This window comes from Mchenga conophoros, linkage group LG4, assembly GCF_057382185.1.
Source record: "Mchenga conophoros isolate Kocher_MC1m ecotype Shallow Benthic linkage group LG4, M_conophoros_male_GT1.1, whole genome shotgun sequence".
NCBI classification, from domain to species: Eukaryota; Metazoa; Chordata; class Actinopteri; order Cichliformes; family Cichlidae; genus Mchenga; species Mchenga conophoros.
The window spans coordinates 15,888,920-15,904,785 of NC_140529.1; the positions used below are offsets into that span (position 1 = coordinate 15,888,920).

The 15,866-nt window shown below is 39.5% G+C and overlaps 1 protein-coding gene across 1 annotated transcript; it reads right to left on the minus strand.

Moving 5' to 3' along the window:
- Window positions 1-1,908: 1,908 nt before the first annotated feature.
- LOC146575775 (extracellular serine/threonine protein kinase FAM20C-like) lies at window positions 1,909-15,648 on the minus strand. Its single transcript, XM_085270639.1, has 11 exons — window positions 15,513-15,648; window positions 12,911-13,444; window positions 10,531-10,709; window positions 7,028-7,106; window positions 6,807-6,899; window positions 6,166-6,281; window positions 5,860-6,040; window positions 4,196-4,305; window positions 3,906-3,987; window positions 3,732-3,791; window positions 1,909-2,448 (listed from the first exon to the last, which is right to left on the minus strand). The coding sequence occupies exons 2-11, from the start codon at window positions 13,441-13,443 to the stop codon at window positions 2,187-2,189; spliced, it is 1,695 nt and encodes a 564-aa protein (XP_085126765.1). The 5' UTR covers window position 13,444; window positions 15,513-15,648; the 3' UTR covers window positions 1,909-2,186.
- Window positions 15,649-15,866: the final 218 nt, after the last annotated feature.

The window sequence follows — 15,866 nt, forward strand, 5'->3', positions numbered from 1 at the left end:
GCACTGTTGCCGCACAGCAAGAACAAGAAGGTCCTGAGTTCAATTCCACCATCAGGCCGGGGTCTTTCTGTGTGGAGTTTGCATGTTCTCCCCGTGTTTGCGTGGGTTCCCTCCGGGTACTCCGGCTTCCTCCCACTGTCCAAAGACATGCAGCTTGTGGGGATAGGTTAATTGGATAATCCAAATTCAAATTTTATTTGTCACACACACACAACCATACACAGTATGACATGGGGGTGAAATGCTTGTAGCTGTACAATGCCCGACCATTAAATGACAGAAGAAAAGTTTTACAATATTTACAATTTACAGTTTCCTACAGAATTTACAAATTAACTTAGGAATTTACAGTAAAGAATGTGCAAATAGCAGAAGAGATTATAAAGATAAGGATTATAAATTATAGGATTATAGGAAATGTGTGGTGGTGCGTGTGGTGACGTGTGTGAGAGTCCAGTCTTATAGTGACGTGTGTGGGAGAGTCCAGTCCTACACCTGGTTCAGGCCCCGAATAGCCTGGGGAAAGAAGCTCCTCCTCATTCTCTCTGTTTTGGCCTTAAGGGAGCGGAAGCGCTTCCCAGACCTCAACAGTGAGAAGAGTCCATTGTTGCGATGGGAGAGGTCCATCATAATCTTCCTAGCTTTGGACTTGCACCGCTTGGTGTAGATGGACAGCAGGTCAGGGAGCTCTGATTGAATGATGCGTTCGGCCGAGCGCACCACTCTTTGCAGATCTCGTCTGTCCTGCTTGGTGCTGTTCCCAAACCAGGTGCAGATGTTTGCCGTCAGGACGCTCTCGATGGTGCAGGAGTAGAAGTTCTTGAGCACCTTCAGTGGCAGATGGAAGTCTCTAAGTCTTCTGAGGAAGAAGAGACGCTGACGGGCTTTCTTAACCAGGGTGTTGATGTGACAGGACCTTGTCACTAGGTGTGAATGTGCGAGTGAATGTGAGTGCGAATGGTTGTCTGTCCCTGTGTGTTGGCCCTGCGACAGACTGGTGACCTGTCCAGGGTGTACCCTGCCTCTTGCCCTATGACAGCTGGGATAGGCTCCCGCGACCCTGAAAATGGGAAGCGGAAGCGAATGGATGGATGGATTTTTTCACGGTGTGGTTGGCGTTTTGATTAAGAATACATGTCCTCTTTCATACTGATGCTTTTTAGGGGTTTTAATTTATATGTCTGGTGTTTGTTCCCTAGAGTGTCGACCATCTGCTCTTGTACCTCATGATAAACTCTCTGTCACACCTCTCCATGTTGTCACCTTTTGTCATTGTCTTCATAAACACCTACATGCGAACCACTGCATACCTTCCCAGACTCACTTATTGTGTCGCCCAAAGCAAACATACAAATATCCGTAAGTGCAGGTCATTTACTTTTTATGTTGATGTCATAACAAGAAAATAGATGAGATACTAATTATGCTATAGTCTATAGTGTGTTCCTCTTGAGCGACATTGCACATGTGTCTGTAATATTCAATCTAACTCATTTGCAAAGTTGAAATAAATAATTTGATGAAAAATATGACATTAATAATCTAAACAGAGATTTAGAGATCAGCTGTAACGTACACTCAACCTATGCAAACACTTTTAACACCAAACGGTTAAAATAAAAATATAACTGACATGTGCACTAAATTATGTTTGAGAGTGCAGAGCAATGAAGAGATCACAGCGATGCTAGAAAATGATTTCAAAAGAAATTCCATAGAACTCCAAAGTTATTGGTTCTTATATCCAGAAAAACGTAATTGCGTGTAATAAAAATAAGCAAACATTATTATTCCTCATTACTTAAGCATTGTTTTGGGAGGGGAAAACACCCCATTAGATAGAAAGTTGTACGCTGGAGAAGAAAAATGGTGTCAGACCTTAAAGAATGAATAATGTCTACAATGAGATGGTTTGAGGACTCCTTTATTTAAAACTTTGTAAAAGACATAGATATTAAAAAAAAAAAACTTTAAGTAAACATCAAGTGTGTAGTTTGCTGCATGTTTTGTTTTGTTTTTTTCATGTAAATTTGAACATTTTGATTTGTGTATTTGTATTTTTGCATATGTTTGTTGGTTTGATGTTTTGTTGTAGTTTGTCAAAAATATGAAAAAGAGTATTGGTAAGGTAACAGTGGGACAATAATCTATATGTCAGGTGTAATTGAATGTTTTTCTATATTCAGTCAGGCTGTAACAGCTGATCGTGGTCCTTGATCGTGTCCCTCTATGTCATTGTAAATGACGTCATCATGCTTTTCCTGACACGTCTGCACTACTTGCAGAACTTTTGCAAGGCGCCGGTCCAACGCGGACAGATGTGCTTCTGAGAGGAGAGGGGCCACTCGTGACAAAGGATCCTGAGTCAGCGATTCCCGCATGATGTCGCTCAGTCGGAAATCAGGAAGAGACAGCAGACGCAAGCGGAGGAAGGTGGAGCGACGGATCCTGTGGAGATAAGTCGTGTAAGGGGATCGAGAAGATTTTGGAAAAGGAAAAAAAACTGGGAAAGAAATATATTTAAACTAAAGCATGTAATTTTAAAATCTTTTAACCATATGCACCATATCGTTTCCACCTTTGGTCGTCTTTTGATAATTTATTAATAAAAGAAGTAGTTTGATGCTATGTTGTGGGATCATGTAATATTATTTACACCTCTGCTGACTCAGGTACAAATCCTGTTCCCAAACATTATGTTGTTTTAACCTTTTAGCCGTGTTACACTGAGATTATGTAAATGTATTCTAACAAACTAGATAAAATGAACACTTGCTAATGTAATGTTAATTGCCCACTTACCATTTAATAGCTTGATTACCCATAGAGCTACAGCAGCTAACATTATTACTGTGGTCAAAGCAATCACATTAAAATTCCTTTATGAGTTTTTTGAATGTTGTTGTAGTATTTCTGTATAAAACAGCTTGGGAAATGCCATAAACAACTATGAGATTTTACCATGAATATCACATCTTAAAGGCCTTGTAGGAATTTAATACAAATATAGGGTGTACGTATGTTTGGCAACTAAAGTCACAGCCATAACAGCAGACAAAGCCTCAGAAACAGAAGCTGCTGCTTTAAGCTCGCAGCCTCTGAGTGCTGTACACCTGCTTTCATTTCAAGGTGGGTCTCCAACATTAACAGCCCGTAGTTTCATTACACAATACTCTTCCACTGCATGATATCTTGTGGCCAGAAAATACGTTTTAGCATAATCTCATCATGCCAAAGTGACCTTTGACCTCTGCATTGTCATCTTCTTCTATTAAACATTCATGAGGCACATTTTGTGACGTTACAGGCTTGAAGAATTTCCTTAAGCTGAGGCGTAAAGGACATATTAGATTGATGAGAATTTGACGTATGAGAGGTTGACTCATAATAACTTTACCTTTGGGGACCAAAATCCAATCATGTCATCTTAAATTTGAAAATAGTCGCTCAAGCTGTTTCTGAGGTATCGAGATCATGAGAATGGTGTGATGTGAGGATAATATAAATCCATCAGGCAACAAGTGGCATTAGCTTAGTTGTTTTTAGACATCTTAATGCAGAAATGTTACTAATTTGATGCACTTCTTCGCTAGAGTTGAGAATTTCTATCACACCTTGTGGGTTTATACACATTTGAAAACTTGACACTGACTCTTTTCTTACACCTGTCCCCCCGTCCATCATTTTTCAGCGCACAGATCAGTAAGCACACATCTTTTTTCTTGTTTTACCTGCAACACTGCTGCAATGGAGCTAGAATGGATGGCTCATCTTGAGAGTGACGCCCAAACCTAAAAAAACAAAAAACAGGATCAAAAACATTTAATGACGAAAAACTAACCTGACACCTGAGGAAGAAATCAAGTGTAACACGAGATAAGAAGGATCAAAGTTTTGGTACTCACGCCCGTCCATTATCAAGGTGCAGAAGAAAAGTGTTGTTGCCAAATTGCTCAAACGTCTCATAGTGATGTCTGTCCATGTTGCCTTCAGATGGAAAACAATCAAATATCATTTAAGGTTCATGACACTGTTAAAAATATTCTTTAAAAAGCTCTTAATGCAACTGTAGGGAGCATCACACTGCTACTTTACTGATTCAGTTTGTTAAAATTCCTTAGGAAAAAAAGAAAATAAGGAGCGTTATACAGATGAGTGACTCCTATCAACCAACAAACAAATGGGCCTAACTGACTCATGAGGAAGTCCAGGACAGCCATATCTATGAGATCCACCAGTCTGGTTCCTTGATTGTAAGGAGGTGTCTGCTTCACTGTATCACAGTAAGCTGGGTCTTTTTCCCACCTGGGAACAAAAGAACAGAGACACTCAGACAGACAAAGGAAAACAGATCATGGCCTCCCTGTTAACAGTTTTTATTGCTTCCCTTCACATTTTTCTGCTTTTGGGGTTCGAGTTAGTGCAGTTCACCTTTGCTGTCACCTCATTTTGTAGTTTAGGTTAACTCAGATGTTTGAATTCAAAACTTTATCATTAAAAAGAATGCAGATTCTGGATATAGTGCCTATTTGTTTTAAGATTGTTTACATCTTGCAAGTCTTTACAGATACCACTAGAGGGCGGCAAACACCCACGATTCTCTAAACGCTTTAGACCAGGAACGTCAAACTCGTTTAACATCATGGGCCACATACAGCCCACTTTGATCTTAAGTAAGCTGGACCAGTGAAACTCCCCAGTGCAAAGTAGCTTAACTGCACATTTAATCCCTGAGACATCTCAATATAAGAAAAAGAAGTGCAATGTCTCAGTATTTCTACGTGATAAAGAAATGCTGCTGCTGCCGTTAATGAAAGAAACAAGTCAGCACAACTCTTTGGGCCGAAATTGTAAAAAAAAAAAAAAAGTGTAAAATTCAACAACATTCTGGTAACTAATCGGCCAGACTGTCCTGTAATTATAAAGTGGACAGATTTGTTAATTAACAGAAAATGTCAATTTTTTTTTTTACTTTTATTTTTGTTTTTTAATGTGGTTACATTGGAAAAAAAAATTCTATAGCAATAGTGAAAAAACAGTAACTTTCTTCTCATGTTTCTTAACTTTTTTATCTGTTACATTATTTTTGTAGTATGAGATGTTTATCAGCAGGACAAGCTATAAAATTTATGAAAATACCATTAAAAGTCCAAAATGTTTGCAGGGCCAGTTCTGGCCCAAGGGCCTTATGTTTCACACCCCTGGTCTAAATCTAGATCTTTATTTACACTCTATGCACACACTTATCAAAAGTTCCATCAGAGCTGCTTAATAGACAGTATTTTACTAATACCTAAAATACACGCAGGAACTGTTTCTATTATCTTGTACTGGCTGTATTAGATTGTAAGCAATATTACTACAGGGTTAGTAATCATCCTTCTATTGAGCTGGGGTTCAGATTGTTTAAAAGAAAGACACTGTGATCATTAGAAGTGACTCATTAACAAAGCATTCCAATATTTTTACCTTTAAAAAGAAAAACCATTAACAGACGACATCCAACGAAACTCCTAGACTCCTAAAAGTCTTGTTTCAAAACAGGCCACTCAATATAATGTCATCAGTCCATCCATCCATCCCCATTTAAACAATTCAGGGTCGTGGGGGGACTGGATGCTAGCCCAGCTGCAATAAGGTGAGAGGTGGTGTACACCCACAGAGAGACAGACAGCCTTTCTCACATTCACAGCTATGGACAATTTACAATCACCAATTAACCTAATATCACTAAATATATAATTCCATTCAGGCAGTTTCCCACTCACAGTTAGGACGTTTCTAAACATGTACTCTGTTCAGTTGTATTAAACTACATTCTGTATGTTAGTCAGACTGAGGTATGATCAGTGAACCCACTGTGCAAGCTTGGTGCGGCTGTAAGATCGCCTCCATGGGGACCTCCAGGACCTGCGAGGGGCAATGGTGAGGTCAGGCAGCATGGTAGCCAGGGAAACCTCCAGCATATGTGGCTGACCGCACACCGGGTGCTCCACTGAGCAGTAGTATTCACACTGCCCATAGAAACACACGTTCCCAGCTAGAGAGACAGCCATATATTAAAAATAAAGATTTTAGCAGAATTCAGTCCAATAGTTCGTTTTTGTTAAATAAACTGAGTGCTGGCGTGAGCCAACACTTACCCACATGCACCTGCACACATACCAGGGGAAGTGAAGAAGGTCTTAGACAGCCTGCGGTCGGTGGTAATCTCTTTGATCTCTGTGGTAACATTGATGAGCCGTCCAACCACTGGAGGGATTCTGTTAAAGCCCAGCAATCTGAGAAGGAGGAAGATACAGAGCGAGATGAAGAGATGGAGCGAGTACAAAGAAAATACATTTAAAAAGGGAACACAATGTGTCAACAAGAGCACAGGAAGTGTTTTCTTTTTTTAATCTTTATTTGTGTGCAGCATTAACGTCCTGTTTACTGGAACACCATCATCATATTCACGCATTGCACTGTCACACCAGAAAGCTGCCCAGTGCTACGATCCTCTGACCTCCTGGAAACTCCACATGTACACCAGGATCAAGACCTTGCTCAAGGGCACGACAGCGGGGTTAGTAACCACCGAAGAAGTGCTGCTTTTTCTCTTTACTTATCCAGCAAAGTGCAAGAATGAAACACTTGGTCAGGTTTTATTCTTCAGCTACCACTGACTGCTATTAAAACCTTTTCACACTTCTACACTCTGCGACATCTTCATGAACAAAATACTCAAGTGCCTGAAGTGTCACCTGTTGTGCGCCTGCCCTCAAGGACGCCTGCTACCTGCCGATCGGATGTGTAATGACGCGTACCTGTCAAGGTGAAAGGCAGCGATCTCGGCGTTGTGTCTTTCAAAGTCAGAGAAGTAAAAGAGGTTTACATCAGTCTCTGCATGTCTGGTTTGCCTGTGCAACAAACAAAAGCGAGCACATAAACATGCTGCTGTAAGCGCATCTTGTCATTTACTAGTCAGCATCACAAAACACAACAGGATGAATGTTTCTCAGATCGCTGCATTGCACCGGTGTCTTACTTCATGGGTTTGAGCAGAGCTTGTCCATAATTTGGGAACGATATGAGCAGTTTCAGTTGGGTGCCTCCTTTCTTTTGAACTAAAAGATACAAAGAGGGTAGATATCGGGAGCACAGCAATAATACAAAGGCACATCATTGCTTACACAAGCACTCTTTATCATATTGATCAGCCACTGATAAGAAACGCATCACAGAGATGCATACAATTTAGATTCACTGCAGTGCATTACATCAGTTCCTCCACATGGTGGCCTGTTTTATAGTCAGAGCACCAACTGCCACCTCCATTTTGAGCATTACTCCAACAAAACATGTATAAAATCGATTTATCTTAGTGCTGAGGCCCAATATTATGCATCATTATTTTTAATACTAATGCTTATGTTATTCTTGTAAAGCCTTTGCATATTTATGATACCTTAAAATATTCCCTGCTGCTTCTAAACAAGCAGATTAGAGTATCATTTACATGCTTTGCCAGTAACGTCACCCCGTTTTACCTTCACAGAGGTCTGCATCGGACGGTTTAGATTTTTTTTTCTCCCCTATTCTTTCATCCCATCAAACCTGACCCACTTTATCCACACTTCAGTCAACTGGGCAATGTGAAGCATGTGTTTATTCTCTTTCAAGTGAACTAGTTCAAATCAAGGTTTCAGAAAAAGAAACAGCTTTTATTTGCTGCAGACCACGGCTCTGTGAGCAAATCCTGTAAATGAATAGAAAGAAATTGTTAATATAAACCAAGCTGTGCCACATTTTGATCCATAATTCGTATTTCTGATTCTGAATATGTACCCAAATTTACACAAGATATAGGTACATGCAGGAATGAGAGCTAAATGTGGGGGAAAAGGGATGACACAGTGAGAAAATTAGCCTGTAGCCGAGATTAGTGCTTAATCTGCACCATATAACACAAATCTCAATGCATTATTCATTCTGCAGCATGCTGAGCATGGGTTTGCCTGTCTAAGAGAACCAACCACAAAATGAACATGTAGACATAAGCATATGTTGATGCAAAGGAAGGTGCATGAATATTTTATGCTTATATTTTTTGCTTATGGATAGTACATCCAGTCTTTATGTAGGCACTTGTGCATAGTGGTGGGCCAGCTTGCATGTGATTTTATAGCCTTGTTCGGTTATGCACCCTTTCCATTTGTCTAAGAGTTTCTCAACAGATATTAATAGTAGGTAGGATCTAAAAACATCTCTTTTAAAGTGGCACAAGTCTGAATGCCTGCAGTTACATTTATGGAGAAGCATGCGAGAGAATATAACAGTCTATGTCTCTCATGTACATGTGAGCTGCACAGTTTGCTGTTTTGTTTTTATGAATGTCTGAATATCTACATACTGTATCTCAATTCTGCTTCTCGTTTGTAATAAAATTAAGACAGTAATCCACAGTGCATTTTGCTATATGTGAGGCGGTGCATCATACAGCCACACACACACAAAGATCCTGTTGGTCCCTCCCAAGTTTAATGATGCTTGGTTTCATATTTGAACATGCTCCCTTTTTAGCATCATTTTTCAGCATGCAGTGTATACCCCGCTAATGATATGAAAAAGGTTTTAATCCATTATCTGTTTTGGGTTTGATGTCTAAAGCCAATAAACAGCAAGTGAAATTGAAAAGAAAATACACGAAGCATCAACAGGGAAACCACAGTTATATCGATAAAGGATTTTCAAGACTGATACTAAGACCAATATGTGGTGGCTTATAAATCTGATATATTCAGTGATTTATTTTACTTTCAGACACACAAAACAGAAAAAAGATTTCCCTAAATTAGTTTTTGTAGTCATGTATGAGTCCTTACTAAGACAATGGCAAAGCTGTTTGGAAATTGTCCAGTTTTATCATCTCAAGAAATAGTCGATTACTTGGCTGTAAAAGAGGTGTGTTTGGAGGAGTAAATTTGAGGCTTTCAAACATAAGGCCACTGTAGCAATTATCAAGCATGGTGGTGGTAGCATCAAGCTTTGGGGCATTTTAGTGGACAGAATCATGAAGGACTACCTCCAAAATCTTCAGCTTCAACTTAAATCAACGTCTGATGGTTGAAACTTGGACACAACTGGGTGTTCCAACATGACAGTGATCCCAAACACACATGGAATGGCTTTCTTAAAGCCCTGATCTCAACTCTATTGAAAATTTGTGGACTATGTTTAAAAGCCTGGTCCATGCCAGGAAACCAACCAATTTAAATGAAACCACCTCCACCAATCCTGCTGAGAAAGTGGTCAAATATCCAGCCAGATTTATGCCAGAAGTTTGTTGATCACTGACAAAAGCTTCTGGTTGAGGTGCAAGTCAGGAAGGGACATTTAACCAAACAGTGAGGGTGTATACACAACTCCGAGCCTGTACTGCATGTATAATTTTATATTTGAAATCCTAATTAAATTCAAATTCTTGTTTTTTAAAGTTATTAAAGATGTATGCTGTACAAATATTAGACCCTGGAAAAAGAATAGTTGAAAGAAGTCGTTAAAAACCCCAAATTACCATGACGTTTATGGTCATGTTGATTGGGTATAAACTTTTGACCATAAACTGTGGTGTATAGGAAACCTATACTGACAGGTTGAGATGTCTGAATATCTGAATAGCTTCTATACACTGGCCTTCTGTTTTTAATTCTACTTGCATGTTATTCCATAGTTTGTTTGTTCCAGAGCATGTATGCAGTTCTTCTGGGGGCTGTAAGAAATCTATATACCTTCACACATCCACCTTCCTCATCCTCTCACTTTGTGTCCACAAGGAGTTGTGAGTTATATAACAGTATACCTAATCCTCCTGGGTTTGCGCTTTCATTCTCTCTAAATGTGTTTTGTCGTTTTATTTGCATACATCAGTTTGTGCCTTTATCATCCCATATATGTGTCTTGTTTCCCCAAAGACAATGCTCACTGCTGTAAATATGAGCTTTGGCACACTTTATTCTATTCACTCAGTGAATACTCAGTCTTGCCTACGGCTCTCTTACAGATTAGCTTGTTTGTAATAACGGATCAGTTAAAATGAGAAAGCAGCAGGGTTGTGACTTTGTAGCTGCTAAGAGGAATCCAAATGAACATAAAGAAGAATTTACCACAAGTTCAAAACGCAAGGTAATGAAAAGCTCATTTTTTAAGTAAAGAAAACTTGCTGTATCAAACTATGCAGTCCTTAGAAGTCCCTCTTTTGGTCACCCTAAAAGCAGTACAGATTACAGACGGATATTTTGGCAGAATATTTATGAAGGACTATGGCCTGAGCAGGTTTCCTAATTGACTGTCCTCATCGTGGCATTGCAAAACAACCTAAGTCTCATTTCAGGATGTAGTTTGTGGGAGTAGCAAGATAAAAAGGAGGTTCATTAAGAAAATTGTACCTGCCCCCCTTCCTCTGATTTTTCTGGCACATTCCCCAGGCCTTGTTCTTTCCTTCCAGTCTCTTTGGCCTTTTAATCCTGCCTGCCTCCCTTATGTGCTCACCTGAGCCAAGGATACGCTGTGTTGCCAAATAGTGAGTCAGCTGAGCTAGGTTGGGGTCTTTCCTGTTGTACAGCTCCCAGCGAGAGATGCCCAGGTGGAACCGCAGCCAGGGAGGTTGGGTCTCCACATCAGTTGTCCATGTGACTTTGTCATAGCCTTCCTCGTGACTGTTGCTTTGCCTTCAGGAGAGTATGTAGACATAATACTATAACACCTGCAGAACTGTTTAGTCATGAACAGAAATTCAGATATGAAACAAACTGCAGTTTTAAAATAAGTTAAAAGTCTAAACACACCAATTCTGTGGAAAGTTGAGCAACACAGTGATATAAAAAAAAAGAGCTTCCATTGCATAATATTCATTTGGCAGCATGAAGTGACACAAGCCTCATGGCGAGGAAATAATGGGATGCTGCATTCCTTTAATAGTTATTTCTAAGCATGAAAGTGTGTTTCAAAAGTAATTTGTTGTATAGTCTATTCCAATTTAAAGACAGTCATGTTTCTGTGGCAGAGTGAAACTATATACCCACGGTATGCTAACATGCTTATAGAACAAAATCATGTGAAATAGAAAAGTACATCCTCTTTCAATTCTAAGGTTTTACATATCAGGATTTATTGAATAAACATGAATTCCTTACCAGGTTCTACAACTATTTAAACTTGACATTAACAACAACATCATGCGACACACCATAGGTGTCAAACTCTGGCCCGCGGGCCAAATTTGGCCCGCAGCCTAATTACATTTGGCCCGCGAAGCCATACCAAATTATTATTAGAGCTGGCCTACTGGTATTATACAGCTAATATATATATTGTTTAGTATTAAGCTTTGCTTGTTCCATATTCAGTTTTTCAGCAAAACTTGTTTGAGTCCATAAGAAAAGATTCATTCTTATATCTAGAGGAAGATTTTTTTTCCAATAAATATTAATGTTAGCCCGTGACTTTGTTCCAGTTTTGAATTTTGGCCCACTGTGTATTTGAGTTTGACACCCCTGCATTAAACCATGTGATTATTCATTAACAGCCTCGAGAATCACCTTCAGCTGTAATAACTTTAAGTAATTTGTGCTTGGGATCATTGTCCTGTTGCATGACCCAGTTTTAGCCAAGCTTTAGCTGTTGGACAGATAACCTGATGTTTGACTCTTGAATACTTTGGTATACAGAAGGGTTCATGATCAAAACAGACTGCAAAACAAGCCCAGAATTATCACCCCTCCATCACCATGCTTGACAGTTGGTATGAGGAGTTTATGCTGATATGTTGTGTTTGGTTTTCTCCAAACATGGCGTTGTGCATTATAGCCAAACATCTCCTCTTGTGTCTGTCCAAAGGATGTTGTTCCAGAAGTCTTGCAGTTAGTTCAGCTATAACTTTGCAAACCTAAGCTGTGCTGCATGGTAATCCTTTCAAAGAAGATATTCTTGTTCACTCTTTTTCTCATCATGACCTTTAACATTTAATAGCTAACTGATGCTTGTAGAGTCTTATATTGTCAAGACGTTTGTCAATTAACAAGATTGTTTTGAATGTTTTCCACTTGTGAATAATCTTTCTCGCTGTAGAATAATGGACAGCAAAGTGGTTGGAAGTACCCAGCATTACAACCTTTCCTACATTGATGTTTTGCGTCAGACCTGCAAACCTCTGCATTTATAGAGGCGCCTCAACTTGCTGATGACCAGTTAATATGGTAGAGGATAAGTAGCAGCACCGGGCTGCTATTTACCCTCTTAATTCTTAAAGTAGCAGCAAGTGTAAATTAATTTTTTTGTTAAAAAATAATGACATGGTGTCATATGTGGCATGGTGTTTGAGGTTGTATTTACTGCATTTTAAGCTCACTAAGAACCAGATTATTTTTATGGTGTCCTGTGTGTAAAACCTTAGAACTGAAAGAAAATGTACTTTCTATTTCACATGATTTTAAAACATTAATTGTTTACTTTTAATCAGTTTGTATTAGCAGTTTAGTTTTGACTATCTAGCTAGAAAAACAGAATATTGTTTTTTAATTTAGTTTACAAAATTTACAGATCTACAAAAATCTAATTTACTGTCAAATCGTCATTTTACACTAAAGACATGCACGGTGTCGCTAGCTGGTGAGCATAAAGGTCTGCTGGATGGGACTAATATTTCATAGCTACATCAGTAAAGAAAGTAAAGTAAAGTAACCTTTGAATGTTACCAAATGAAAAGCGGGCTACTGTAATTAGGGCAGCTTAAAGAAGAGCTAATCTTTTAGAAACCAGTGTTAATTATTCTAGGGGAGCTTCACAATGATGCAGAACGTAGGGCAGGTTATTTTCAAAGCCCTTCATGTTTCTATGTTATTAAAGTGTTTTTGACATCTTTTTTACTCACCACTCACTATCATCAGGGAAGATGTCTTCGTTCTCTTCTTCGTGACTTTCTGTATCCTTTGCATCTTCTTCTGTTTTCAGCCTCATTAGCCAATCATCTTGCTGCAGCTCTGGCTGTGGCAGATTGTAAAGCGGATGCTTGAACAGTGCCCCAAGCTTAGAAGGACCATCGACTTTCTGAATTATTTTTCCAACTCCAATCAGTTTCTTTGACTTCTCAGCGACCTCATTTAATGAGCCTCGGACTTTATGGTGTAACATGTTTGCAGTCGGTTTGTGACGCACTTCATCATGGGGGCGCCTCTGCAGTTTGTTTGAGGAGGCAGCATCAGAAGCAGGAGACTGGGAGACAGACTCGTGATGTTGAGTATCTGTTCTGGGAATGGAGGAGGAAGAGGAAGAAGTGGGAAAAACACAGGCAGTCTGGAGGACTGAAAGGCAAAAAAATGCCAGAAGGACATGGAGACTGAGGGACAGACAAGCCAGTCCCAGATAGATGGAGCGAGTGGACTGACCCAGGTTCCGTCTAACCATGCTGGAAGATAAAAGGATAAAACAGACCAAGGAGGCCTGTCAGCATTTCAGACTTGCACATGATAAAATATTTCCTACATATTGCATAATACACAGACACCCAGATAAACAGCAGCATGTATTTCATGCTTACTTGTAAAAACAGACCTGCCATATACCAGATTTCATGGTAACATGCTGTAATGCAGCTGGACTAGGCAAACTGCCAGTGCTTGCAACATCTGTGTGCTGCTTTGTTTGGTAGGTATGGGATTTACAACTCAAAACAAAATGACAGCCTTGTGGTCTGTGTAGCAAGAGGGAAAGTTGGGTGATCATCATCTTCATTAAAATCTGTCATTTTGGAGCCACGAGGATGGTAAAATCCCAGCGGAATTGGGAAAATGTGATAGTTCCTCTAACCATCTGCTGTCAGTGCTTAATATGAGAGCCGCGTTAAAAGTCATTAAGCTCACTGAACGTCTGCGTGGTTGCTTCCAAATATGGCAAACTGACACCATTCAAAGTGTAGTAAATGTTTTTACAGCATCATGATCCGATACACTGCACATGGACATTTAAAGAAAATAAAAGAATTATAATCATAATGTCTCGAATTGTAAAAGGTTTCAACATGCTTTATTTATGACTTTTGCTTCTTTCATATTAAACATGATACTTGCTTCATTTGTGGTAGATTCATATATTTATGCAGTATAAGAGTAAAGTAAAAGACAAATACACTCACTGGACACTATATTAGGTAACGGGTTGAGTCTCCTTTTGCATTCAGAACTACTTTAACTCTTCATTTCAACAAGATGCTGGAAACACTACTCAGAGATTTTGGTCCATATTAACATGGCAGAATCACAGAGATGCTGCAGATCGTAATCTCCAGTTTCACCAAATCCCAAAGGTTCTCTATTAGATTGAGATCTGGTGACTGTGGAGGCCACTTGAGTACAGTGAACTCAATGCCATGGCCAAGAAACCAGTTTGAAAGGATATGAGATATGGTGTGTTATCCTGCTGGAAGCAGCCAACAGAAGATGAGTAAACTGTAGTTATAAAAGGATGGACATGGTCAGCAACAACACTGAGGTAGGCTGTGAGATTTAAACTATGCTCAGCTGGTGTGAAGGAGCTCTAAGTGTGCCAACAAAATGTCTTCCAAAACCATTACACCACCACCACCCTGAACCATTGGTAGAAGGCAGGATGGATCCATGATTTCATGCTGTTAATATCAAATTCTGACCCCACCATCCATTCAATGAATATTTTCAGTTTTTTAGACCATAATTTGTAAACACGACAGATGGTCATGTAGGTAAATCCCAGTACACAGCAGTTTCTGAAATACTCAGACCTTCCTGTCTGACACCAACAAACATGCCACGTTCAAAGTTACTTAAATGACCTTTCTCCCCCATTCTGATGCTCAGTCAGAACTCCAGCAGGTTGTCTTGACCGTGTCTACATGCCTAAATGTGCTGAGTTGCTGCCATGTGATTGGTTGCATTTCCAAGCAGCTGAAACAGGTGTACCTAACAAAGCAGTTAGTGACTGTAAGTCATATAAAATGTAGAAACCAAAAGTATTTACTAAGTTTGTTCTTTTTTTCTGTTCGTGTTGATACTACCAGAATAATACTGAACTTTGAAAAATTCACGAGCACAGTCACAGTCATCAAGGTGCTGTTAGACATCTGCTTGGGTCTTCTAAGTTTAAACATAATTGAAATAATTGTGATATTAAGGAAAAGGGTGTGAAGCACATTTTACACACAGTAAATCTTTAAAAATCCCAGCAAACCCTAAACACAGCTTTTGTGAGGCCAGCTATTCATCCTACTTATTGTCACCAACAGTCCTTAATGCACAGCTCTTACTGCATTGTGTGATTGAAAAGGAAAACAGGTTGAGAGAGACATGCGTGCATGCGGTCACACAGCAGTAGTTAAGCATGAAGCTACCAGGCAATCATTTGCATAAAATTCTCAAAGAAAGAAAAGTTTACTAAGAAAATCAATATATTATTGATCAATTTGCTGCTTCTTTATGTGGAGCAGCAGACTGGAGACTTACATCTCTTTCCTGTCAAGACCTTTTTTCTTCCCACTCTCGCTCCGTTCCACTCCCCTGCATGTGTGGACTAGAAAGAATTTAGTAGTAATTTTCTGGTCCTGATCTTACCCAGTAAGACTGCATTTGTGTGTTTGTTTGCTGTCATGCGGTCACTGCGGCGCAAACAGAAAACTGGCGTGTTGCGGTGACCCGTGTCTCTGTGACCCAGAGTTACGATATTTTACTTTGGATCAATGCAGATTGCATAATTAAGTCAATGCTAAACACAAGTCCTGTTAGAAGTGGCTCCAAATCAGGATGTCACTATTTGTGATTGGTAGGTTATCACCACGTATTCAAAAACTATGGATCCAT

What these genes read in the sequence shown, in the direction of transcription:
- LOC146575775 (XM_085270639.1), bottom strand. Translation starts at nt 13,443, where the DNA reads ATGGTTAGACGGAACCTGGGTCAGTCCACTCGCTCCATCTATCTGGGA. An exon ending in TGTCCTGGACTTCCTCATGA is followed by an intron (nt 3,988 to 4,195) that starts GTCAGTTAGGCC and finishes TTCCATCTGAAG; the next exon opens with GCAACATGGACAGACATCAC. An exon ending in CACCTTGATAATGGACGGGC is followed by an intron (nt 3,792 to 3,905) that starts GTGAGTACCAAA and finishes TTGTTTTTTTAG; the next exon opens with GTTTGGGCGTCACTCTCAAG.